The 24513-nt window shown below is 34.6% G+C and overlaps 3 protein-coding genes across 3 annotated transcripts; 2 read left to right on the top strand and 1 right to left on the bottom strand.

The window, feature by feature from the left end:
- Nucleotides 1-8781: 8781 nt before the first annotated feature.
- Nucleotides 8782-9840, bottom strand: LOC126837197 (uncharacterized). Its single transcript, XM_050571020.1, has one exon. The coding sequence runs from the start codon at nt 9838-9840 to the stop codon at nt 8782-8784; it is 1059 nt and encodes a 352-aa protein (XP_050426977.1).
- A 4313-nt stretch (nt 9841-14153) lies between these two features.
- LOC126837196 (NADH dehydrogenase [ubiquinone] 1 alpha subcomplex subunit 7-like) lies at nt 14154-15030 on the top strand. The gene is made up of 3 exons (XM_050571019.1): nt 14154-14234; nt 14492-14673; nt 14949-15030. The coding sequence occupies exons 1-3, from the start codon at nt 14154-14156 to the stop codon at nt 15028-15030; spliced, it is 345 nt and encodes a 114-aa protein (XP_050426976.1).
- A 2879-nt stretch (nt 15031-17909) lies between these two features.
- On the top strand, nt 17910-20346 carry LOC126836720 (uncharacterized). Its single transcript, XM_050570327.1, has 5 exons — nt 17910-18119; nt 18210-18305; nt 18714-18801; nt 19611-19697; nt 19811-20346. The coding sequence occupies exons 1-5, from the start codon at nt 18055-18057 to the stop codon at nt 19919-19921; spliced, it is 447 nt and encodes a 148-aa protein (XP_050426284.1). The 5' UTR covers nt 17910-18054; the 3' UTR covers nt 19922-20346.
- Nucleotides 20347-24513: the final 4167 nt, after the last annotated feature.

Genomic DNA, 24513 nt, shown 5'->3' with positions numbered 1-24513 from the left:
GTCCGCCGGCCGTTCTATATGACAGCTTGTGGTCTTGCACAGACCGTTTTCGAGATCTTCGATTCTCGCCTTCATTTCTTGCATGCAGTTGGACTGCTCTCGGAACTGCGCTTTGGTCTGTTTGTACTGCACTTGGATGTTAGACAGCCTCTGCGAAATGGACCGGTTCTCGTGCACCAGTATCTCGTTTCTAGACTTGATACAGTCCAGGTTCTTGTTCAGCTCGTTCAATTCGCTCTCGTACTTGAGTCTGAGATCGTCCTGTGCGCGTTTCGCGTCGCACAAAGCCGCCGACTTCTTGTCCAACTGGCATTGCTTTTCTTTCAGCTTGTTTTTCAGATCCGCTATGGTGCAGCATTTGATCTCGATCTCGTTTTGCAGGTGTTTGATTTCCGCCTGGAGCTCCTGAAACAAATGTCACGAATGACAGAAAAATTGATGAAAAAAAAGTAATATCCGAGTTCTGTGAAAATGCTTCTTACTTACCTGTTGGATTTTAGCAGTGTCTGATACGAATTCAGCGTCCTCGTGGTCGGGTTGTCCGCAGTTCTTGTCCTTTTCGAACCCTTTCAGCTTGCAACTAATCGCGTGCACCGCCTTGTTGACCACTTCCAATTTGCGCTCTTTGTTTTTCAAGCAATTTTGAACGTTCTCCAGCGACTCCTTGCACCTGCAAATGTCTTCTTTCAGTTGGCCGTTCTCGCACTCCAGCGTTTTGTTCGCGTCGCTCATGTCTCGGATTTTCATGTCCAAACACTTCAACGACTCGTTGAGATTTTGTATTTTGCATTTTATCTTGTGATTTTCGTCTCGCAGCTCTTCGTTTCGGCACTCCAGGGTCTTCTTCTTCGTCCACATCAGCTCGTATTCCTCCACGAACTCGTTGAAAGTGGTCTCCTGCTTTTGTACCACCGAATTCAAGAAGCAGTTCAACTTGTTTATCTCTTCCTGTTGTTGAGCGCACTTGGCGGCTAATCTGTCGTAATCGCACACTTTGATTTTCATCTCGTACACTTTCGATTCCAACTCGGTAATATGATTCTGCAGTGCGATTTCCCGCTGGGTAGGGCAATTGTTTTCGAACATAGTTTGGCCGATTTAATTTTTAACAAATTTAAAGTGTTATACGAAAAATTAAAATTGTATTTATATAAAATGTATCATTAAAGTGTGTATCTTGTTGTTGAAATAAAAACAATAATATTGAGTTGTTTAGTCTTTTCGCACTTGAGTAACATTATGCAGGTGAGTTGTTAGTTTTTTTTAACAGATTCTTATTTCATTGGCTACATTATAAGCCAATAAATTAATATAATCATTTTTTTTAATACGTAAATATTTTAATAACCGACTTTCTGATAAAATGGCGGATTTTATCAGAAAAAGCTTATATTTTGTATTGTTCATTTGTAAATTTTGTTGCAATAATTTAACACTACAATGTATTATGTCCACTATATTATGTCGTTTTCCTAAATTATGTAGTTTATGGTTCGAGTACCGGCTTTTTTCGGTTTGTTTCCAGTTCTTGATACTTGCAAATATATGATAGCCAGCTTCCTAAATCTAGGTAATTTTCAAAAGAATCTACCGCTAATCTCTTGGAAAACTAATGATTTACTACGTGGTATTGGTGAGATAAAACAATTAGTTTTCTCGCATCTTTTCTAAAGTTTAATCTAAACGTGTAAAAAAGACAATGCCCTTTAGTATAATTTTATCATACAACATAGTAGTAACATCTGCTTTGATGTCATACATTTATGCGCATTAAACGTATTAAATTAATTGTGAGTCATTAAATGATTAATTTTTAAATATACGAATATCCACATATTCTCATGTGAAAAGGTTCTAATTCCTACAAAGATGGCGGAAATGGCAACTTCAATTAAATCTAGTTTAATAAATATTAAATATAGCAAACGTGTATTTTATATGCACAGTGATATCTATGAACTTTTTTACTATAAATCTAAAAATTGTATTTTTCAAGACAAATTGGACAAATTTGTACGACTTTTTAAGTTTATCTCTTCATTTTTTGTTTTATGAAAAGCTCTCTTTTCAGAGCGGCTGCGTTCATTCGAATACCCTCTCTTCTCTTATTGGTTCGAACCGGTTCGTCTGCCTGTGTTTCATTGTTAATTGTTTGCACAGGCAACCGACTTAGGTCAGTCGTGGCGAGGAGACGTTCACCATTGTCTTCTTCGCGGTAATTATCACTCTCTTCCGTATGAGTTATGTCTTTCCATAAATCAGCATTGCGTTCGTTTCGATTTGACGTCATTGGAGCGATGACGGCGGCGCTTAAATCACTCATCAAATTCGTTATGGTCCTGTAAAAAGAGCAACGGACACAATCCAAGATGAGATGTGCAACAAACAATGTGCATGTAATTTATCTGATTACTACCTCATAACGGTGGCTTTGGCAGAGATATTGACGACGCTGGGTGGGACTTCCTGACTCATCAACTCTGACTTGTCGTCATTTTTACTGTTAATAATTATCGTATCCGTAGTGTCTGAAAGGAAGGTAATCTTTTTTGACGGCACATCAGACTGTCGACCAGAGTCGTTTGTGTCTTTGGATTCACACAGCTGAGCAATAGTGACGACTCGTTCGATTCTAGTTGAATAGATCTCTACAGTTTTTTTAGCGTCACACGTTTTGATCGAACACCCGATGTTCTTCTGATTGTCGTTTACCGTTTGGGATTTTTGTATATTGGATTTTTTGTTCACCCGGTCCGGTATGGCAGCCTGGTAACCTTCTCTCGCGTTTTCGAACAGACTTTTTACCGTGCACATTGTCTGATTGACATTGAACACTTTGTAGCGGCTCACCGGCTGTGGTAGTCGACATTGTGATATCGATTGGCCGGTACGCGGGTCTTTCAACGACCGAAAACATAACAGCTACGAGCACAACAAATTTATGCTAAAAAATGATCATACTTAGAATACTATTACAATGGTGTCTGGATTAAAATGATATCTCGATCAGTTCAAAAGTTATGAAGATTTCAAGTTGGTTCTACTATTAAGTTAGTTGGTTTTGGTTGTCCTGTACAATTTGCTCCAAGAATATAAGTTACCTTTTCCCATTGACGGTCACAAATGGATTTGTAAAATTGGTAGAATAAAATTGGATTTATTAAAGCGATTCCAATGACCTATGTAAAAATGATCGAACGTGTTTGCCTACTGTTGTGAAATGTAAATGATATAAATGTTTACTGTCACAAACAACAAGATCACTAAAGATATATTTTAGGTCGACAGGGGTATTACAACCTCCAGATAATCTAGTCAAAACTAATGTCTCCTGGTGAAACCACAGAATAAACAGAAAAGAAACTATAAAATGTTTATATGGGCTCTTCTGGGGTGAGTTAAAAATATCATGTCAACATGAACAGTGAACACAGAAAACATAAAAAAAAAAGGAAATATCCGAGTTCCGGCATCACTGGCTAAATCTCAATATGTCTGATCGTTTTTTGATAACTCAAGATTCCCTTCTGTTTATTCTGCGATGAAACGACCGTTTACCACCGTACTGTTACCTCTAGCCTTACTGACTTGTTTCTCACTGATGGGCACGGGTTTAGACGAAATCAGCCATAAAGCAGGATTCGAAGGGTCGTCTTCCTTGGCCCCCCAGTACATCATGAATTTTCGGAAATTATTTTCGAACAGTTCGTTCAACGGGAACGACTTCGCTTCTACTGATTGGCCGGGCTGCGTGATTTTTTTCAGTTTACCCGCTATATTGCTTAAAGCCTTATTATCGTTACTAACTAACTGAATATAAAAAAAAATAAAAAAATTAATTAACTCATAGAATACTGCGTTGGACTGCGTGGGTCAAGTACCGTACACATGTACACTAGCACCAACAGTCCGTCTTTTGCTTCCATAGCTTCTTCCGTAGTCGTGTAGCTAATATTGTAGAAAAGTATGTGTATTTCCATAGGGAATCTATAATGAACAGTTTTGAATATTAGTGTAAGGCTCAACACCAGGAGTCCTACCGGCAATCAACTAGGGTTCTCGTTTGGGGATTTAAATTTAAGAATTCTTAACGTTGTTTCTAGATACCGTGCTGGTAGTGGTCATGGTTACATGTGGAGTTAGATTTACACAAGGTGTAAGTGTCTTATAGAGTTTTGGATCAGGACGATCGTTGGGCCTCTGTAGAGTATCCTCCAGCAATAGGTTATTCCTGCACGGGATTTCTTTAGAGATACCACTAGGATTCCTGGTGCTATTAGAGTTGACGAAGCGATTATACAAACCCTCTTTGCATTATTCGGTGTTCACTGCCATTGTCGTTATCCGTGCCCCAGTGAAAATGATAACACCAGAGTTCGTATGGACAACGCAACGCAGAACCACTCAATGAAGGTCTCGGTCCCGAATAGTCTACATCCACATTTACTAGTCATTTGATGTGAAAATAATGAAAACCAACAAGTTAACGTACAAATCTCGTGAAATGTGTTAGTTTTCTTAACAATAATACAATTTACTGGCGTTCTGCCACAATCTAATAAATCCCTACAATTTGGTAAACAGTATGAGCAATTTTATCATTTTGATCTATACGAAAGGACTTAAAAATTGGATTGGTCAGGTTATTGCCGAAAGTCCTTTGATTGAAGTATCAAATCCGGAGTGAAAATCAAAAGCCAGTAACCTAGTATTATGTTAAAATACCTGTATGTCCGGTATTCTGAACAGTCGTGTGAGATGGTACTGCATCTGTTTCCATCCACTTCATCGGTGGCAAACTCAATGTGATCAGATCGTTTATATCAATGTCCAGTGGACTACACGGATGTACCCATAAGCCCATAAACGGTAATCTCGGTATGATTTCTAAGTTTCCGCTTGTATTAAAATATTTCGGAATTTCTGAAAGTACCTTTCGTTTTACAAAAACGCCGCATCGCTTTAAAGCCTAGCACATCTCAGCTACGCATCATAGCTACTAAAATCAATTGGTATGGCAAAAATAATAGAGTTTTGGAATAAGGCAACACATAAATAATACTTGTATTGTCTTCGAAGCTTGTCATTCCTTCCATTTTTGGTCGTGCATTTACTTTCTACTAAAGTTGAAATTGGTAATGTTTATTTTTATTATGCATATTTTTCATAGCTTGAAAAATCACATTTCTACAACCACAATAAACGACTGTTGTCATAGGAATACCATTTTTTTTTTTATGAAGAAAACGCAATTAAGTAAATAAATTTTAAAAAATGTTAACGACAAATTATACGTAGATTGCGAAGCATACTGAACTCCACGAAATTTCCTAAATTTGTTCTTAACTGTAATATGTTGGATGAAAACTAGAATGGGTTTTCCGTCTCATTTTCCAAATATAGAGCCAACTCTTTCTAAGTAATCCGGTCAACCAAGAAAATCTACTTAGTCACAGATATCGCTCACAGAAGACCCCGAAAAACTAAAATTAAAAACTAACCGAATGAATGAATCGATTATATTATATTCTATCTACTGACCACTTCAATGTTCAACAAATATTTAGCTTATTTACTACTGTTATTATACAACCATACCACAATTACTACGTACCGCAATATGTGTTACTGTTAACAAATTGTACACTCGACTTTATAATAATTTTTATAATTTTAAAAAGTTTAGCTTAATTAATTTACAATCAGTGCGATGATAATAGGAACAACAACGGTAAAACTTGATCCTATCGTAGAACCACCACCAATCACCGGTGCTACAATGGCATAGCCGAATTCGAAATGGTCATCGACTCCATTCCTTGGAACTCTGAAAGTACCGTTTTCTCCCCAATGCTTACTGAATGAATTTAACAACAGCCAGTACTGTACACCGTCTTTTGTGCCCCATCCGATCAATTTGGCGGCATGTTCGTTTTCGAATTTTCCCCAACCGTGTGTGAATATTCCTTTCACGAGACAACAATACATTCATTTGTTTTGGTAAGCTGAATTGCATTATGTAACACTCACTATTATGAATTCCTCCCTTGTAGGTTCGAAAGTCTTCGTGCATATGAAAGGACACTTGAACCGGTCCTCTTTCGAAAACTTCTCTCATTATTATGTCTGGTCTTTTTCGCGAGAGTAGTACAAAATCCCGAACTATCGACAGATTGGTTGTGTAATTGTAACCCTTTAAAAAAACAGTTATTCATTTTGGCCTTACTTTTGTAAACGTTAGGCTCTTCTCTGTAATATTTTGGGTTGGCACATTTTATACCTTTACAAATAGGCGTTTTCGATCCAAACGTACTGCTTTTGTTCACTTCGCCCTCAACTAGTGGTCTGAATTGGTAAGGCTGACATCCCTAAAAACGGTCAATAGTTTATGTAAAATATCTGCCTTTTCGTTGTATCTGCAACCAGTATAATATGCCCTTGTGATGTTTGTTTATCACTTACATCACTAGCTACGTACGTAGGATGCTGTGGGTACGTTCCGCCGGTGACCAACCCTTCTTGACGCGCAAACCGCCATCCATTCAGTATGTTGCCCCCCTGGCATCCACAACATTCTTTACAGCAAGACAACAACATCATCGCCGACAGACGTTCTTGGATCTTACCTCGAGATTTTATGCATCTTCGATCCGTAATCGTGTCAGCGATGGCTATAGCCTAGAAAGATACCACAGGATTGAAATTGAACAGAGAATGAGTGTAGGGAAGATGATAATGCTAAGATGGATGAGTGGAGTGACTTGGGAGGATAGAATAAGAAATGAATACACAAAGGGGAGTCTAGTAGTTGCACCAATTGTGGGTAAAATGAGAGAGAATAAGTTGAGATGATTCGGTCATGGTATGAGAAGAGATGAGGCAGAGGCATGAATGTAGAGGGAAAGGAAAGAAGAGCAAGACCTAAGAAAAGATGGATAGACGTGATAGGGAATGATATAAGGATAGGTGGGGTGAATGAACAAGATGTAGGAGATGGAGAAGTTGTTGATGGAATGTAGTTGGGAGTGTAAGGCAAAGATAAGGAAGAGGAGAGAAGAAGATACTAATGGATCACAAGGTAAGGTTAGGTATGATAAACTGGTAGAAAGACCAACAATGATGGAAGTGAGTGTGGGGCACTGAATAAGAGACGTGGAAAGTGAATTGGGGAAATCATGAGAGGTTGGAGTTTGATAGTTGCGCCAAGAGCACCAAGGACATCGACAGAGATTGGGATGATGTGGGTATGTTAAAAATGAGAGGAACTCGAAATACTTAATAAAACAAGCACTTACCCAGCCAGATTTGCATGTTCCTTGATTTTTCACTCTTTTTATGGACGGACAAATGGTACCCCATTTCTTGCGAGCATCGAAAAACGCTGGAAGATTATCTTCGGGTCTTGGCGTCGTTGTAGTACGAAGGAAGATTGAATGCGGTTCTTGGTATGGCTGGAGTGTGTCTTTATTTTCCGGGTTGACTGACTGCTACCATCATGTGAACATGGTAAGTTTCATGATAGTCCAATTGTACCGTTTTTTTAAATATTATGTTCATTATGATTTCAAATTTTATAGAGGCATATAAGTTATGAACTTAAAAAAATGTAACCTATTTTACAGTAATTACTTCCTCAAGTCTCAAAAAATTTCATTTTTATCATCTACTACGTTTTAAGCCTCTGTTTGGTTGTGATAAAATTGTTTTTGGAGTAATCGCATTGAATACCTAAACTATTTCAAGAAAAAAATCCTAGCGAGAGTTGGTAATTAAACATTAACAATGACATTAAATTCTTACACTAATTTACCGATTACCTACTTGGTCGTCGTCGCCGTGTACATTTAAAATGCAGGAACATAATATTGAGAACAATAAAGAAGACAATTTCATTATATATATATAGATACCGTATTATCTAAAAAAAAAAAAATAAACTACACATATTATATTCAACAACACACTAAATGTAGTCACACGTGTATTCATTCCATTTTATTCTTACCAGTTAAAATGCATCTAATCGAAATCGCAGATGTGCGACGCGAGGACAACGTTAAAAACACAATTTGTTAAAATAGTACATGTTATATGTTCAACAACAATTTAACAATTAATATATCTGAACATAGTAAACAAATTATTAAAACTGTTTTCGATTTGTAGAAAACCATAGAAATCGTTTATAACGTATTTTTTTTTCGCGCTCATTTAAGCGCCCAGAGTTACCCAACAATCACAATAATAGTAGGTGTGAGGTAAAACCACAGATTATGTGTGGCAAAACGACAAAATGGGAGTGGGATGATGTAGTAGTTAAATGCGAATTGAAAGCTTTAGGATAAAGTAAGATTGGAAAAGTCTAAAACCGGCTGAAGGATTGGTTGTGAGACGGGAGGTAACTATTACTACAAAGTGATCATTTTAATAACCCAATTATTTGTTTCATAGTGTTTTTATATATTGTGCTATTGTATCTCTTATCAGATAACAGCGTAATGCTCTTTTTGTTATTAACGCTTTTTTGTAACACTTTTTTCGGTCATGTGCCAGAGCTAAGACATGAAAATGTCAAAATGAGTGTAATAAAACACATAGATTGATTAGACATATTACACTTGATAGACACATTCATTAGGAACATCTTCGAGGGGAGTAGTCTTGGGAAGATTTTGGGGATAAGAACTAGAAGACGCTCAAGAATAAGACATATAAACATCAGATAAGTGAAAATATACACATCAGCTGTATTTGATATATTTCGTTGTACTTAATAATGTGTCATTTCGAACAGCTATTAGTTTGTATGGGTTTGGATTTGATCAGATTTGTCGCTTGTAAATCGCCGCTAATGGCTATGTAGCAGAAGGCTCCTCCGTCGGCCGGCGCCGGTTGTCCCGCCAGAAACTCGTTGACGTCGTTTTGCGTCGGGACGGTCAGCGGGAAGCTGTCTTTGAGTTTCTCCATGGCCTTGTTGAGGCTTTCCAGCGGGCCGTCCGGCGGCGGATGCTCGAACGGCCCGGTCAGTCTCAGGTCGTACAAGTAGCCCAGCAGCGTCATCATGTAATCGTTGCGGACGCCTTTCATTTTCAGACACGCCGTCTCGATGCGGACGCCGCACAGCTTCTGCAGCCACTTGGCCACCCGGGTCTTGTCTTGCGCGCACGTGATCAACGCCGCGTACGGCCGGGCCACGTGCAGCAGATACTGGAACTCCCAGTCGAGCAGCGAGCTGAACATTTTCTTCTTGGACTTGTCCAATTTCTTCTTGTCGTTCTCCTCGGCGATGCGCTGCTTCTCCTCGTCGGCCATGTCGGCCGTGATTTCCGTCTCCTCCTCGTCGGGCTCCTCGGGCGGACACTCGGCGTGCATCGAACACTGCGCCACCGCGTTGTTGTCCTCGCCTTTCAACATCTCCTCCCACATGCTGTCCATCTCCCAGGTGGCCAACGGCATGACGGCGATGGAGAAACTGTCGGGGCTCTTCAGCGGGCCGTTGGGCGGCGGCGACTTGAACACGCCGTACATCTCGTCGTTGAGTATCGACAAGATCATCGTGAACAGATACCGGTTGCGCTTGGTCTTGAAGTACTCAGTCGCGTACTCAGCCGCGTACAGCTTCCGGATCCACGGTATGACTTTCTCTTTGTCTTTTTCTTTGCTCAAGTTGGGCGCGAATTTCTTCAACATGGCCGTGTAGTACACCAGTTCGATGTTTATCGAATCGTCTTGGGCCACGCACACCACCGTGTTGTTCGGTACAATGCGCGATGACCGTCGAGTCAGTCCCGTGGTCGTACTGGCCCCGTCCGTCCCGTGGCTCACTGAATCTTTGTCCATTTTTATAATTTGTTCAAATTCAATACAAAATATTTGTCGACACTCATAAACTGCTATTAAAATATTATTGATTGGAAATTTGTGTGTTAAAAAAAATTATAATAATAATAATATCGGTTGTCGTGCATTCTAAAATACATTCTGACCAACATAAACAAAAAACCTGTAACTCGCTAAATACTATTAAAATTATGTTTAAAAATAATTGATTCAATAATTAGTCATTGTACACTAAAAGATAAAATTATGTTAAAAAAATTTCCAAGTTTGGGAGAAACCTAATAATTGTTTTCAACTTTTCTATTGTGGAGGGTTGAAGTAATCCGTAGGCTTAACCTTTATTACAAACTAGGACTTGAATTTTAAAGCAACCTAATTCATTTAACGACTACAGCTGGTGCGATGAGAATCAAAACGATACAAGTTCTTGAACATAAAATATTTATCATTAAGATTCATCATCGAGAATGACTATAAAGATGGACATCTTTGAAATTGATAAAACTTTTATTGAAATAAAATTTATTGACCTCCGAAATAAATGTTGTGAAATAAATATTGTAGTTCAAAAACAGAATTAGTATTATAAGCTTTTTTTTCCCTAATTTTTTACTTAAAAAAACAGCTTCTTACCTCAAAGTACCATCTCACCGAAAATCGTTTTTGTTGTACTTATTGTACTCAAAGCTATATTTTCATTAAATTGCAAGATAAATGTAGGTACTTGTGTGATTATCTAGAGACGAATAATTTGACTAAATTTGTTATATTAGATAATAATTATTTAACAGTTTCATAGTTGTAGACATTTTAAGCATTTAATTTATAATTTAGTGTTGTCTAACCTTTACGGGTTGTCTTATTGTTTAGACTATTTTTCAATACCCAACTGTATAACCTTAACCTAATTTTTTATTGTGTGTTTAAAAAACAAAAACAAATTATTTAAATATGTTTTATTTAAAAAATAAATTATAGCCCTTTATTAAAATACAATTTTTTTGGAACCTTTGAGCATTTGCGTTCGACTTGACAGTAGGCTTCTCTCTCATATTTTTTTAATGAGCAGGTTTCAATGGAACTGAAAATAACCAACAGCAACGTTACAAAGTGATGTAATTAAAATGTTTTGATGGATTTATCTATCTTTAGTACGACCAGATAACAAAATAATCATGTACATTATCTTCATTAGGATAAGTTACCATGAAGAAAGTTACAAGTCAACTTTAAGCTAAAATATTCATTGTATTTATATGGCCGGTATCGCCATTTTGGCTTAACATTTAATTATATTATTTAATCTAAAGTTAAGGTACACATCATTTTTGAGCTAATCCGGTGCGAATGACAATTAAACAAATAATTCAATTGTTTAGTCATTGAAATAATGTTACATTCAATAACCATGACTATTGGTAATTAATTTAGAGGGTGTATCACTAAACAATGGTATACCTGAGTTGTGGAAATATCGCCAAAGCAGCAGGCAGCAGTCCGACCAACCTAAAATTTAAACGATACACATGTAAGTATTTTAAAACAATATATTTTGAATAGTTTAAACTTTATAGTCAATTCAATTCGTCGGTTTCATGATTTTTTTGTACAAGTTGTATAGCTTTTAGGTTGTGTTGATAACTTACAGTAATCCAATTCCCGCACCTTTGAATGGAAAATGGGCCCATTTGTTTTTTCGGTACCAGCAACTGTGGTTATCCATTAAATCGCTCAAATACGGCATCAATACTGAGAAAACAGAATAAGATATTGTGATTTTATTCTTTGATCGATTGATATTTTAAGCTAGGTGTGCTAAATCAGGATCGTCTTACTTATGCCCGGAGAAGACATGACAACCCTTGAAACGATTGTTTCTCCAATACCTTTAACTGCAGCAAGCTGAAACAAATAATGATAAGGTGATTGGCATTTTCGCGAAGAATCGACGAAAACATAAAAAATTACCACTAGGTTGACATACTTTGGAACATCCGACTTTTTCTTTTTTGCAGTTGTACAATCCTACCCCGTTGATTATTTCATTATTTCGCATAATAGGTATGTTGACGATAGTGCCGGTTATTAGTGCGGCCAACGGGGCGAATCGCTAAAATTATTTATAAAACAAATGTTAAGTACTAGGTAAAAATTAAAAATATTTTTTATATTTGACCGAATGTCTCAGGGGGTCACAACAGGCAGCAAAACGTATGAAGTAAGTGAAAAGGGCGAGCTGCAGTGTGACCAAAATGGGGAAATTACATTTCTCTAGTAGGTGCATATCTTTAATTTGTCTCACTGCTGCAATCATGCGAAATTTTACACATTTTTGTAAAATTTCCTCGGCTCAAACCGTTAGGTGGGTGAGTACTTACATACGCATAAGGGCTACACATGCATGTAAGATATCTGTGTACGCGACTGGCTGCATAAGTCGACAGTGCGGTGGCACCAATGAAAGACAGTGCAGCTTGAGTGGTTGTGAGTTTCGTGTCGCCATTTCGGTTGGTAAAATTGATAAACGAATCGTATGCCTGGGTTAAGCCGTAGCCGAACGTGTTGGACGGATTAGATCTGAAAGCAAAACGAAATCTCTACTGATAAAAGATTTAATACAGGATGTCGCAAAAATAATGGCGGGCCGTTTGAAAGGCTGTAGGCGGTGAAGTATTGGACCTACAGCGCTCTGGTAGGGCTTGGACGAAAGAGGCAATTGTCAAGTTTCGAATGACTGCCACTAGATGTCTCCCGTCACGTTCCCGTTTGTGTCGCCAGCTTGACAACTTGACAACTCCATCTTTCATTCGAGTCCTACCGGAGCGCTGTAGATCTATAATACTTCACAACCTACAGCAGCCGTTTGAAACCCCACCCCAATCTTTTTGGGATACCCTGTAGATCCGGTTGATGTACAATATTATGATGGTCGCTTTATCGCGTCAACACGACCAAAAAGTGGCAGTATTCAATCGCGGCTCACCTTAACGCCGTCAACGAAAACGGAGTTAGCAACGACTTTCCTATCGAAACAAACGACATCCGGCCGAGCAATCTTTGTCGTTCCGCCGTGTCCGGATGGTAGACATTTTCATAGAGTTGTTTCGAGAAATACAGTTGCGATTCAGTGGTACCTTTTGGTATCTTTCCGGACCTGCAAACGTGTTGCATTAAACGGGGCGGCGGTTCGTAAAAAAAATTTATCTCTCAAGACGGCGTCGTGCAATGGCAAAATGCCCCTCCCCCCCCCCCAGGTTAGAATATTACTTAGTCGAGTTACATGTAGCACAAGCGAAGTTTTCTTGCTTCTGTGATGGTGGCGCTGCTGTGGAAGCTCAACAATGGATTCGTAGTCCACCTGTAGTATTTCCATCGTCCTTCGTACGTGCACAGGTTCCACGGACAGACTGTCAGGTTGGGATTATTTGTTTTTACCATGAAATGGCAATTGTATCCGACTCGAGCGAATGTAAATTCTTTAATTTCGTAAACGATTTTTCAATTTATTTATTTAAACCTATTCCGTTGATAAGGTAAACGCAACAATTACAAGAATACGTTATAGTGAAACCACGACTACACGCTATTAGCCGCTTACTACCATGTCACTTGTATGTTATAACCGCCATGAGAATATTAAGTGAGGCGCTCAGATGCCAAACCGATTAACTGCATAAAATGAAATATTTCAAGACAGGCAGGTTGTAAAGTTATTTGAAACAATGTATGTAAGTACAATTGCCAATTTTCGTAGCGCACTCTGGTGGTGAAAACTTCCACTATGGAGTTATTTATCTTGGCCACTAAAAATTATACCAGCTTTTTGTTAACGAATGTACTTAACTATTTGTGCATATTTTATTGGAGTTGCTTCTCTTTTATAATGAAAGAAGATACGAGACTAAATGTGACTCCATTGTGAATAAAGCTGGATTTTCTATTTAATTGTATTACTTTTTTCGCATGTTTAAAAATCATAAAAATTGTAATGATATTATTTATTGTACACAGTTTGTATAATTGTAGTGCTGTAAATTTTGTTTAATAATAACACATTAAAAAAAAAATGGATAATTGGTATTTGGTTGATTTGGTCGGTTAACATCAATTTTCAAGAGATTTTTTTCTGGAAATAACTAACATAAACTAACTTAAATTTGTTTTTAATCTCGAAGTTTGCCACCAATGTCTTTATAAAGTTATTTTAAGATTTGCTGGCCATCGACATTTTTGCTTGTTGTTCAGCGTACAAACATTGAATTATTACAATCTGTTTATTACAAAAATCTGTTTTCCAATTTAAAATTTGAAAAATGGCCAACTGGATCGAATTGATTCCATCCCAGTTTAAGACGTCTGCTTTTATATCCGGCCTCAGGAGGTTTTTAAGCAGAGTAAGTAGATGAAAATTTTAAGATATTACCACTTTTTTCATACTTAAAAAATGGTTAATGAAGATATTATCCTTGCATGTGTTTTGAGAAATAAGTTTTATCTTCTGACTTCATTTACCCTCCGCAGTTCTTTCAAGTTCTGGATTCAATGTTGTAAATTTTTTTTTCTTTCGTCAATTACATTCCATGAGATTTATTGAGTGGGGTTAACTCTGAAAAATGTTGAACCTATATTATAGTATCGAATTGATTTGTAGCGCAATTTGAGACCTAACGTAAGAAGCGTTGAAGACATGTCTCCTGCCACAAGACCTCCTCCGGCCATTCCAAAAGGACCTCACCATAAATTGACAAGTAATTCTTATTGTGTTCGAGAAGCACGTGGACTAGTGACGCCACCGATAATCGTTGTGGACCAAACTACTCCTGAAAACGCAAAGTAACTATATGTTCAAGTAGTTGTATGTTGATGTTGAAGGGGAAGGAAGGGGTAAACATTTTCATTATTGGCCTTATAAAGTACCTTCTTTAGGGCAAGCACACTTTCTGATCCATATAGGCTTGAAAAAACCAATTGAGCGGTTGGGTTAGGATATTCCAACTAGAAATGTATTGTGTCCTACATAACTGTGTATTTTTTTTTATTTCTGTGTATGGTGTAACTCCACTTGTAGGTAAGTTCATAAGCTCATGTGTGTACACTGTCTTTTTTAGGATATCGGCCAAAGAAACTGCAAAAACGACAGCGAAACCGACTGGGTTACCTCTGCCGGGAAATACACACCAATGGGACTAAACAAATAATGTTTATGTTTAAACGTTGAAGTTATTAAATCAATATCCTATGTATTTCGTTTAAATGAATAAGTATGCTTCGTCCAGAAATGAAACCGAGCATTACACGAGTCAAAAGTTTATTATTATTTAATATACAGCTATATTGTACTTCTTCTCTTGTTGTATGTCAATTGTAAATGTCACTTTGGTTGGATTGGAATCTAAGTAGATTTTACTTAGCATTCATGTTTTTATTCAACCTACAACACTACTGCAAGTTTCAACTGCCTGCAGAACAGGTAAAATTGGCAGTTAGTAAAAAATAAAAACTCCTCTTGAAGGATACGCAGCTGTGATGATTATATAAAAGCATTCGACGCTATTGAACACTCAGTTTAAAATTTATTTAAGTATATTATATATATATATATATATTTTACACAAAAAAAAAAAAGAGGTTAATAATTTAGTAGCTTTTTGGACTAGGGAAACCAGTTTATGAGTAAGTTAGTAGTTTAATTAGAGCCTTGTCAATACTATAAAAATATGTATTTATAGTAAATAAGATTCACAGCAAATTTGGGCTAATAACAAAATATATACAATAGTGTTAACATTTTTAATTTTGTTTTTTTGTCCTATTTTACCACCACAACAAACGGTTAGATGAGTCCTCGAGGTGGACTGTTGTGTACTTTGGCTTTTCTGTTTGAGCGCCACTCACTCTTTGATTTCCACTTTGACTTTCTTTTTAAACGCACGTTTGGACTTCTTTTGTGACCTAAAAAAAAAAATGTCCTATTAAACACGTCCATGTAGAATTCTGTAATTATAAGCGAAAAATTGGAATTTGTTACACATAATTTTTAAGACCTAATCTATATTTTCTACATTTCCTGAAATAAATCCACTTGGAAAGAAGCTAAGCTAGGTACCTACACTACTTTTTATTTTTTTTCTCAAAATGTTTAGCTTTATGCCTTAAAATTATGACAAAAACCGAAAACAATACATCCCATTATATTTTTTGCTTCTAAATACTTCTCTTATATAATTCAAAATGTAAAAAAAAGCTAAATTTTTCAACATTTTTTTTGATTTTTCCCGATTAAGTTCAAAAATGTCGTAAGAGGACTTTTTGATAAATACATTTTTTTTAAATACTTTTCACTAGAAAAGTGCAGTAAAAAATGTATACTTTCAGTTTATTTTTAGTGGTTTTGAAATTGCAAAAAAAAAACCCAACCTAAGTACCGCTAATGGGCACAACTAGAGGGGGGGGGGCTGGGGTACCTGACATTATTATTAATAATTTTATTATAATATTAATAATATGATTATTATTAATTATTTGGGCTTTCAAAAATAAAGCGACGGTGATTGTGCATAAGGTTCTGATCTTACTCGTTAACGGCACTTGCGGTTGTCTTCATCTTGGCTTTGATTTTGACCGGCGGCTGCGACGACGACGACTCTAGTTGCTGGTTACCTTCTAAGATGGGCTGCAACACCCGTTTGGTGGCTGCGACGCCATTTTTTATTTTGTTGCGGTTGTCCGCTTTGTTGCCGGCGACGGCCTGTTTGTTGAGCGCCGGATTGGCCGGCTTGATCAGCGACGTGGCCGTGGTGGTGGCGAGCGGCGACGTTTTGGCCAATTTCTGTTTGGGCTTTTTCGCCGTCGTCGTCTGAGTACTGGCGTGCGTACCCGTCTGAGTACTGGCCTGAGTACTCCTCGTCCGCGTACTCACTTCGACGGACCATTTTTTCAACACCGGCCGTTTCCGCACCGGCTTACCGGCACCGTCGGCGGCGGCCTTCGACTCTTCGCCGGCCTCTTTCGGTTTTCTGTTGGCGGCGGCTGCCACGTTGTTCTTTTTGGCCACTGCTTCGATCGGGTTCTGTGGCCTACGCTGGCCGTGCGTGATGAGTGCAATGTTTCTAGGCGTTTTGCTCATCGTCGCTGGTAATATTTTTTTTTAATTTAAAATTTAATGTATTTTGATCAAAACCAAACGGGTTTTCAAAAAAGATATACTTAATAATATGTTGATACAATATGAGATTTTGAATTTTTCAAATAAAAAAAACATACAATTAGGTAAACCGGGTTACCAACAGCTTGAATTCTAGCCAATAGCCAACGCTATTGTACCTGTATCGACGGATGAAATTGTTCAGGAGAGCAAATTTTAATAAGATTGTAAGACAAGGTTTTTATTGTTCAATGTAAATATCACAATACTTATAAATTTTAGATTAAAAGAACTGCATTAATTTTTTTTATCTATTGCTGTCAAAAAGTGTATTCTGGAAAAAAGTTGGACTAACTGCAAAGTTGGCGAAAACCCAACATTGTATTTATTAAATAGATTTCAAAAATGTATTTATATATTTTTTTTAATTAAATTTTTACTTTAAAGTGACCTATAGTTTTGTGATTTATGTCGTGCACTTGTATAATAATTATTAGTTTTTTGCAATATTACCGAAGAGATTTTATTTTTTAATTACCAAAACTCATAAAAACAGCCCTTTTCTAAATACTTATGTTTTTAAAAAATTAGTGGGATTTTTTTCCGGAAAAACAGTCAATACTAGCACTAAGCCATCGGATATAATAATTTCAGGATTGGGACGTATTTTACCCAAAACGCATAGTACCTACAATGGAGCTAGAAACTATAATTCTAACATATTTTTCTGTACACGATTAAAGATAAACAAATAAATGAATATAATAACAATATACATTATACTGTATACAATAGATATACAATTATTATTATAACCTCTTAGTTGTAATCGTTTATCAATTATTATTATCAAAATTTGTTGTTGTCACAAACAAAATATTAGATATTGTGATAAGATCCGTTATCTCTTATCAAATATATAATTGCTGTTGATAGTTTTTTCAAAAAAACAAAGAGTAGCACCTTTACCGACTTGTGACTTCTGTTAAATTATAATATTTATTACTTTGTAAATGATTTTAAGTACTGATTTTCTTTGTTAAAAAAAATACAATAATTGTTTTTGAAAAATGGATGACAATAATCAAACAAAGGAAACCGTCGAAGAACCAACCGTAGGAGACAATCGGACGGAGTGAGAATCTATAACAAATATAAATATTACTAGTTCATATTGTTTTTATTTTTAAAAAGTAATTTCTACTTTTTTTTTATTTCGTTGTAGGTCCAAAATAAAGCCGGGATTATTTTTATTGAATTCTTACGTTAACCAGTTGTGTCCGAATCTAAAGGAGGTCCAGTCGGAAATAAAAGATGTGGTGTAAGTACTCGAAAAATGTTTATTTGTTATTGTGTGTTGAATGTTGTTGCATTTCTAATACAAATTTTGTTATTATTTTAAACAAGAACAACTATTTGATTTTACTTGATCATCCGTCTCGCTTTTGTCGGTAAAGCCTCGGTGATTGCCGTTCATCGTAGTGCAATTTAAGTATCACTCGTAGCATTGTTTTCGTAATAGGTTTGTTCGGATAATAGATTAAACGGATTAATTATATACAACAGTTATAAAAAGCAGTGGCCTAACGTGTGTTTACTTGAGTTAACGCATCATATTTTTCATTAAACATATTTTATTCCAAATGTTTCAATCATTAATATACTATTTGATGTAGGTAAAACTACACGTGTAAATTCAATTATATTAAATTATTTGTTACGATTTCAGAGAGAAACAGGAGTCGTTGGTGAACGCTTTGGCAAAGGAAAATGAAGAGTTGTCTAGTTTATTAAACGAAACGGATATTCAGGAAATGGTATGTAAACAACCACTCCTTACCTCTCGAAAGTTTATAAATTTATAATAACTTACCCTACCCGAAGAGATTTTGTTGTCTTTTAACTACAGCATGTTGTGAATTCGACATTTGAGAAAAATCTAAACATTTACCTTAAATTACAGCAATACAACTTTCTGATAAAGTCTGAATAGTCGCAAAATTGTTTTTGGTATTTTATTCAGATAAATAACACTTTTTCCATTCTGTCAAAAAACAAGTAATTATCATTAAATATTTCTCGTTAAAGTACTCCTACTTTTTTCATATTGGTCATTAACTAATACAATTTTTGTTGAGGAAAGAGACCCGTGGATTGAGTTGTACATTGTCTTACAATATTTTACAAGATTTACAATAATTATCACTGTTATTTTTTTTATGTTATTCTTACAGTTTCAGATGACTAGTTCAACTTTAAGTATTTCTCTTGAATTTTGTTTTTTTGCAGTTGATGGGAAATTTTAATTTTCAATTTAACAAATTCTTCTAAACTGATCAAAATTTTTCCAATTTTAGAAAAAAAATTCTTTAAGTTTAAATGTTACTATTCAAAATCCCTCTCTTGATATTTTATGATAAAACATTTTTTTTTTTCAAGTCCTATGAAATTGAGCTTGAAATAAATAAAACCAAAGAAATAACAGATTTCAGTCGCTTGTAACTTGATACAAAAAAATATAGGATTAAGTAAAAATAAATACAATGTAGTTGTGTTACAATAAGTTATTAGTATGGAAAATATTCTATTCTATTTTGATTAATACAATGAACAATACTTTTTTCAGTTTACGTCGGTAAAACACTGTTACGGACAACTGACGGAATTGAAAAAGAAATTAATATTCCTACATAAGAAATCGGTTTCAATGGAAGTAAGTGTAAAATCGTAATAAAAAACCGCTCTGCTCAATTAAATTACTTTTAAAAATGATCAAAAGAACAATTATTACTGTATGCTATAATTTTCTATTTATGTAATGTTTAGAAGAGAGCCAACGTTTTGCGTGTCGCCAAACAAAGGGAAGCGTTACAAAGAGAACATCGTAAAGAATCAATGTTGGTGCGCGAGCAAGAACTTATTTCGAAACCTTCATAAAATCATTGGTGCTGCTCATACTTATTACCGCTATAGCAACTTTTAATGGTGCGTTCCGATAAGTCGTTTACATTGAACTATTCCCTTTTGATGTTCTCTCAAAATCGTCTTATACCTTATCGTTTATATGTTAAATTTACATAAAAGTTCATGTTTGTCATACGTACGTAATATGCCCATACAGTATACACGTCTGTCGATAAACACATCTACGGATGTGTAGTTGGACAATGTGTATACTGATGTGTTTTTTTTATTTTTTTTAATCATATTAAAATGTTCATTTTTATATATATATATACACACACATATATATTTATGTACGATTAAATGTCATTTGAAACTGTTTTATATTTAAGTGATATGACGTATTTACGCGTAATAGTATTTTATTTTATTATAATATTGTAATCGACAGGGTATGCTCAGGTAATTTATGTATAAAAATTATATGTATTGAAAATTAATAAATTATATTTTTGTTATAATACATATTGTTACGTTGTATTAACTATTTGCAAAGTCACAGTAGAAGGTGTTACAATAATAGTGCGATAACTTATTTTGATAGTGTAAACAAATAGTCAAAAAAAGATCTTGGATCCACATACTGTTTAAGATTATATATATATATATATTTAGTATTGATGTGTACCCAACCTCTGCCCTTTATAAATGAAAGTCTGTTGATTATTTCAAAAACAAAATAGGCATTTAAGTATTTATAACCCTTTTTTTTATTTCAACTTCATTTTTGCAATAACAGACTTACATTGAGGAAACAACCATGGAATCAGTCTTCAGGCCTAAGTTTCCTTTATGTGTCAGTTTGTGAAACTAATTTCTTTTAAATACATTTTCTAAACATTACAGTAAATAAATTTAAATGTATCAATTCAGTTGGTATATTTTGTGTTTAACAATAATATTTGTGACTGAAATTATTATTATTAATGTACAAACCCTTAGATAACATAACAGTTACTTGCGGTTTCCATACGAATATTATTATTATGAATTGCTTTTAAATAACAATAATGTATCCGATTTTAGCTATTGTAATTGGGTAGGACATACAAAATAATTTCCTCGAATTGGTAGGTGTGTATAATTTATATTACAATATGTCATCGTCATCGGTAAAATAGTTTTTTGAAACTTGTTTTATTTTTTTTTTTCAAATGTAGTTCAATTTTGATGGCACAAATAACTTATAGGTAGGTACACCGACATTAATTTATGGCAGTACACTCGCATGGCTTGTGGTTTTTGTTTTAAATGAGTATTTAATGTACAAGAAAATGAATATTGTTAATAGGTAATTTATGTTCATTATATTTGTTGCATAATAATAATAATATATCAATTACTGTACTTGGTAATTTCGCCCAATACCGAGAAGTTCTTTTTTAACGAGTTAGGCAAAATATTTTGATATCAATATTTCTATAGCAATTATCTCGACCAACAGCTAATATGATTGATTAAGTTAATACTAGACCTGAACCATGAAAAACACCAGTGAGAAAATCAGTGGTAAAATATAGCAAGCCCTGAAGCCTCTATTGTAAAATGTAACTATTAATATAATTAACATTTTGTTTTCATGACTAACACAATTAAAATCACAAACATAATGTTTTTGGATATTATAATTTTCGGTTAATCGATTGTATAGCTACTTTATTATTATCGTTTTTTGTTTAAATGATAAAAAGATTTTTAATTATTATTTAATTTTACATATAATTTCTTTATCTCAATAATATTATTATTCATATTTAAGGGTGTTGGATGTATAAATAATTTGTCGGCTTACAAAACTAACAATAAGACAACTGATAATTTATTATGATGAACAAGTATTCAGTTTTTGGTTACTGTTTTTATATTAACCGTTTATCTATCCGTTTAAACACATGTTGATGATGGATTTAGCTGATTGCTTTCTATACCTATTCTACTATAGATTAAAATTAAACTAATTAAGACTAGTATAAATTATTATAGGTATTATTAATCTGAGTGGAAGTATCTGAGTACATTTTACAATCTAGGTGAAAATTCTCAGCATTTCCCATGAAAACGGTTGACAAGTAGGTATCTGTTTATTTCCCAAAGAATTATTTTCATTTCTACAAGTACATGTAATTGAACTGTGTACTAATATTACAATAATTTTAATACATGTTAGTGTTTCAATCCTTATAATATTATTACAAATGCTCATCCAGTATGAAACGTGTGTCGATACAATCCATATTTGAAAATAGGTCGTGTTACTCAATGAATAATATTATTAGCTGCTATGTTTAAAATACAACATATTGGCTATTATGTTATTATTGTTATGTTACATTGTTTGGAATATTTACACGGATGACCGGACACATATTGTGTGTGTGATCGAATTTCAATGCCGCATTTGTATAGTGTGCTATCGACCAGCCTATAACGATTATAATAATATGCTTTTCCAAGAGCTAATGAAAACCAAGTATGATATTATTATACTATATTTTAATTTAGTTATGTAGAAAAAAAAATAATATATAAAAAAAAACAATTGGGGTCAAAATAATTGTCAATAGACAATAATTATCATACGGGGTGATCCATATGATGTAAGGCACTTAGATATTACATATTTACCTCTTATAACTATTATCATATTATGTGTTTGGGTTTCTAAATTATTCCAGTAGCCCATAAAATTGATATTATCCATACCAATTCAAGCACAATGTCCATACTTAAAAACATAAAATAGGTATTCACTTAGGATGGTCTAGATTTCAATTGTTTAAAAAATATTTGAGTTTATCTACGTTATTTCTAAAATCTGATCATTCTAATAACACTGAAAAGTGCACTAGACAAAATATATGGTGCAGTTCAAATGAGTAAAAGAGACAAGTATTGTTTCTAAACCAAAACGAATAGTTCGTTTACTGTTCAATGCTGTCATCGGTCAAGGTAGATAAACAACATTAGAGACATCATTAAAAGATCCAAACGCGGTATTTACATAAGAAAAAATAATTTGGTTATAGTTGTCATTGATTGGAAATTTTCTAGTTGGATCCACTATAATGTAATATGGTTGCAGCCAACCGGGTCATTTTAGTTGGAAATACCAAACTAATATAGTTGTTTATGAGTATAGTTGGTTCTACTATAATATATATGGTGGCACCAACTACATAATTTTAGTTAGAAATACCAAACTAATTTTGTTGTTTTTGAATACTTGGATTTTGTAAACATAACTTAACTTTGTAGGACATCTTAAAGACAGTAAATTATTTTATTAAATTTTTTTAAAAATATGCTATGTACTGTTTTTATTTTATTTTAGACACACTACTACACAATATCATCAGCTATACATTTTCAATTACCTACACAGTTGTACCTAATCCTATGTTTAAGGTACTAAACCAACAAAATATTATTTAGCTTAACACAAATTGAAAATTAGTTGGTTAGTGTATAAATCAAGACATTTTTGCACTATAGATGAACGGCTAAGAACCATTATGAACACCTACTAACACCTAAGAATTGCATTGTTTTCCATTGTGAATTATACAAAAACTATTCGATCAAATATATATTAATAGTAAAACCTGTATGGATAATTTCCGCAGTGACCCGTCAAGTAATTTCGAAAGGGCACTTGGGCGGATTTTGGAAAGCGACTTACATTAGTGTGATAATGGCTTTGGATACCTTTTGGATGACTTTGCAATTATTACTAACTCGTGACATTTTATTTATTTAGGCCGTTATTATAATAAATTGCAACAATACAAAATCGCCTTTCTAGTACTTGTCGCGGTCAAAATTCAGCCAGACCACGTTAAACGACTGGTTTCTATTTCATTTGTACTTAATTAGACCATTAGGAGGGTGCTTGGAATTTCTCACAACAAATTTAAATTATTTTCAACTATGTACACATTTATACTATAGTTTGACAGATCAAAACAAAATCGCGCAGGACAAACGGCCATTATTTTGTATCTTTTGTCTGTTTGCTGTAAAATTACCTACCTATACAATGATTATTATGTTAATTAATAGGTATCTAGTCAGTGCCGGCAATATGGTCTACAGAGTGTGCTTTTTTTTTTTTGTTATTATTACTTTTTTTTTTTTTTTTTTTATAATAGTCTTTATTTTTTATCAGGTCGAAATTTCAAAATGTGTTTACGCAAACAATTATTATATCATATGTAGACGCATTCCATACGGGTTCGCGTAACACACACACACACACATATAATAATATAGTAACACATGTATATTTTATTATTGTGAATTGACACTGTCCAATATCATAATATATGTTGCAAAAAAAAAAAAAAGGAACAGTATATTATATATATTTTTTTTTGCAATATATAAAAAAAAAAAAAAATACTGGATAATTCCACCGTCGTCGTCGACGTTTAAGCCGGTCACACACACAAATGCAGTGTATTATTGTGTGGATTATTGTATTTTCTAATATTGTGTACAAAATAATCGTAATATTGTATTGTATTGTATATTGTGTTATATTTCGATTCTGTGCTGCTGCTGCTGGT

Source organism: Adelges cooleyi, unplaced genomic scaffold (genome assembly GCF_023614345.1).
Source record: "Adelges cooleyi isolate 19-005CV unplaced genomic scaffold, UGA_ACOO_1.1 ACOO_flye_CR_arks_rails_tigmint_CR_PRNA_247, whole genome shotgun sequence".
Classification (NCBI taxonomy): domain Eukaryota; kingdom Metazoa; phylum Arthropoda; class Insecta; order Hemiptera; family Adelgidae; genus Adelges; species Adelges cooleyi.
Note: the sequence above shows the minus strand (reverse complement) of the source record. Positions and strands in the feature narration are given on the sequence as shown.

Bases quoted from the DNA above. Each gene is read 5' to 3' on its own strand.
- LOC126837197 (XM_050571020.1), bottom strand. From the start codon at position 9,840: ATGGACAAAGATTCAGTGAGCCACGGGACGGACGGGGCCAGTACGACC.
- LOC126837196 (XM_050571019.1), top strand. From the start codon at position 14,154: ATGGCCAACTGGATCGAATTGATTCCATCCCAGTTTAAGACGTCTGCT. The intron at 14,235-14,491 runs GTAAGTAGATGA...ATTGATTTGTAG, and splicing joins TCAGGAGGTTTTTAAGCAGA to CGCAATTTGAGACCTAACGT. The intron at 14,674-14,948 runs GTAACTATATGT...TGTCTTTTTTAG, and splicing joins ACTACTCCTGAAAACGCAAA to GATATCGGCCAAAGAAACTG.
- LOC126836720 (XM_050570327.1), top strand. From the start codon at position 18,055: ATGGATGACAATAATCAAACAAAGGAAACCGTCGAAGAACCAACCGTA. The intron at 18,120-18,209 runs GTGAGAATCTAT...ATTTCGTTGTAG, and splicing joins GTAGGAGACAATCGGACGGA to GTCCAAAATAAAGCCGGGAT. The intron at 19,698-19,810 runs GTAAGTGTAAAA...TGTAATGTTTAG, and splicing joins AGAAATCGGTTTCAATGGAA to AAGAGAGCCAACGTTTTGCG.